General features: G+C 42.9%; 1 protein-coding gene across 1 annotated transcript; it reads right to left on the bottom strand.

Moving 5' to 3' along the window:
• Positions 1-1,755: 1,755 nt before the first annotated feature.
• On the bottom strand, positions 1,756-2,620 carry LOC140717484 (histone H2B-like). The gene has a single exon (XM_073031063.1). It carries the CDS (start codon positions 2,539-2,541, stop codon positions 2,167-2,169), a length of 375 nt encoding a protein of 124 aa, XP_072887164.1. The 5' UTR covers positions 2,542-2,620; the 3' UTR covers positions 1,756-2,166.
• Positions 2,621-2,864: the final 244 nt, after the last annotated feature.

Raw genomic sequence — 2,864 nt, 5'->3', positions numbered from 1 at the left:
GTTCCTCCTACCTGAGTGTGGCCTCATCGTGACAGTATAGGAGGCCATGGATTGACATTTCCATTGAGTATATTGTTTGTGGAAGCTCGCTGTGTTGAAGTAGCTGGGTGAGTTTTCTGCATTATAACATTGACTGCTTTTGGGACATGTGGCACTTGCCCCCTCAAATTAATCCAGTATGTTAACACCTCCCTATTCCAAAATATAATTCAACTACTCTATTACAGTACATTCCATAAATTTACACAAATGGGACATTTAACTAAAAGGATCCAACTGGGGTTTCCCAGGTTTTAGAATAGACGTTACAATTGTGATTATCCATGAGGACGGAAGATGGCTGTTAACTCCATTTATGATTCACAAAATGTAATATTATCTCAAGAGAGTTGCTGGCCATGTGTCTAAACATACAGTAACATGGATCATCCTGTCCTGGAGCAGTCTGACCTGTACTATTAATAGTTTTCTTAAATTCACTCAAAGCGAACCTTACATCGCTATCATTGCTACAGCTGGTTTCCAACACATTGAGTTATTCTCTTAAAGCTTTATCTCTACATTGTTGAGTCTCTTCATTATTTTGATAATGAATTGCAGCACATGACCGAGCCAGTACTCAGCCTTCTCTCTTTCAGTAACAATTATATTACCTTCTTCCATCAATACTGGGTACCCTATGAATCCCACACCCCCATTTTCTTAGTCATTCCCCAAATATCTCCAAGTTTAATAGTCCTTCCAATACTCTCACAATATGACCTCTAGTAAATCTTTTTCACAAGCTTCATTACTTTCCTCACCACGGCCTGTGGCCTGTTACTCTTAATAAGATCAGGCGGAGAGTGATACTTCATAACTTTCCAAAATGCCACATTACTCTCAATAATTGCCTCTGCACACTCCTCCATACACCATGGTACAGCCTTTCTCCTATTAATGCACTTCTTAATATGAATTTCTTCCACCATCGTTTGATGATTAATGTGACCTTTCTTTGAATAAATCCACATCATCGTCACCATTCAGTCCAGACAGACGTTCTGTTCATCACATAAAACGTTAAAACTTCTCCCAATTTGCTTTACCAAAGTTCCACCTACTGAAAGTGGCCTCTTGACACCGATATAAATCTAAACACAGACTTATAAATAAATCACGCCAAATAACGATATAATTCTGGAAGGAATAAATTAAATGTGTTAACAACAGGTTTCCTGAATACATACAACTTCAGATAAATTTGATAAATCAGAAATCAACTTGAAGTCTTGATCATTAGAAATCAGGCTTCTGGAAATGCGCGCAGTAGCCCTTCTTGTACCGCCTGCAGTAATGTAGCGGGACGTTGATGATTGGTGACACAGTGCCTTATCTGATTGGACAGCAAATATGTCAATCAGAGAGCGGCTTTATTCACCAATCAAGAGACAGAAACGGCAGAAGCGCGGAAAATAACCGTCCAACCGCCGAAATAAACTGCAATTAGTAAAAGACCGCCAAAGAGCCTTTGTTGCTGAAATTAAACTACAACAGGTTTGTTTGTCGACCCTTTACCCCCGTTAATGAAGTCCAACACATTTAAACCAAGTGTAGTTAATATTGCGATGTTGTCTGGGAATTTAGTTCACCGATTTCTTTCAATTGATGAACGATTGGAATAAAACAGATTCTCAGCTTCTGTTCGCGATCGGTCATTGTGTAAACTGTCAGTTTACCAACGGGTCGCCTTTCAGAAAGTGGAGCTTTAAACAATACTCTGAACGAACCGTGAGTGTTCAGCTCTCGCGTTGGAATGGGGTTAAGAGAAGAAACCAAAATGTGACAAAGCTTAATGAACCGCATTCCCCACAGTAATTATACCAGAAACAATAATTAGTGTCACATCAGAGAAATCTGATGACAGAGAGGGAAATGATGGGGAAGGGGTGCTTAACGATTCCGTGCCGGTACACAGGAATGTAACAGAGAAATCGGGATTATACTGAGCAGCGGACAGCAAGTTCTGAATGACGGAGATAAGATTCTGAATGAGTTCATCAACAAGAAATGTCCAACTTTACCTCAAATCCATGTCTCAATATTTAGTAACTCTTTTCTTGAAACCGTGAGTGGCTCTTAAAAGAGCCTTTGATTTTCGGGTTTGTTTTGTCAGCAAACTTGCCTTCACTTGGAGCTGGTGTACTTGGTCACCGCCTTTGTCCCTTCGGACACGGCGTGCTTGGCCAGCTCCCCGGGCAGTAGCAGGCGCACGGCGGTCTGGATCTCCCGGGAGCTGATGGTGGACCGCTTGTTGTAATGGGCCAGGCGGGAAGCCTCACCCGCGATGCGCTCGAAAATATCGTTCACGAATGAATTCATGATGCTCATGGCCTTGGAGGAGATGCCGGTGTCGGGGTGAACCTGCTTCATCACTTTGTAGATGTAGATGGCGTAACTCTCCTTCCTCGACCTCTTGCGCTTCTTGCCAGACTTGCTCGCCGGTTTGGCCAGAGCTTTCTTGGCGCCCTTCTTGGGAGCGGGTTTCGGTGGATCAGGCATTTCCTCGTCGGTTTCAAACACAATAATAAGCAGAAGCTGTCCGGAGCGCGGATTAAATAGGCAGCGCCCAAAGTGGTATGTTAATGAGGATGGCATTCCCATTGGCTGTTTGGAGAAATGAATCACCAATCGGAACGCTGGGGGATGGGACGCGGCGCCAATGTGTGGTGGTTGCCGCTGTCGTTTAATGCGGGAGGAAGTACAGAAGGGCAGAGACAGGCGGGGGTGCGGGCTGACATTGAAAACGGAAACGCAAATTTCAAAAGCAGAATGAAAATAAAATCAGATGAAATATTGTAAAATTAAACACTAAGCCGTTTAGT

This window comes from Hemitrygon akajei, chromosome 28, assembly GCF_048418815.1.
Source record: "Hemitrygon akajei chromosome 28, sHemAka1.3, whole genome shotgun sequence".
Taxonomy (NCBI): Eukaryota; Metazoa; Chordata; class Chondrichthyes; order Myliobatiformes; family Dasyatidae; genus Hemitrygon; species Hemitrygon akajei.
Note: the sequence above shows the minus strand (reverse complement) of the source record. Positions and strands in the feature narration are given on the sequence as shown.

Bases quoted from the DNA above. Each gene is read 5' to 3' on its own strand.
- LOC140717484 (XM_073031063.1), bottom strand. From the start codon at position 2,541: ATGCCTGATCCACCGAAACCCGCTCCCAAGAAGGGCGCCAAGAAAGCT.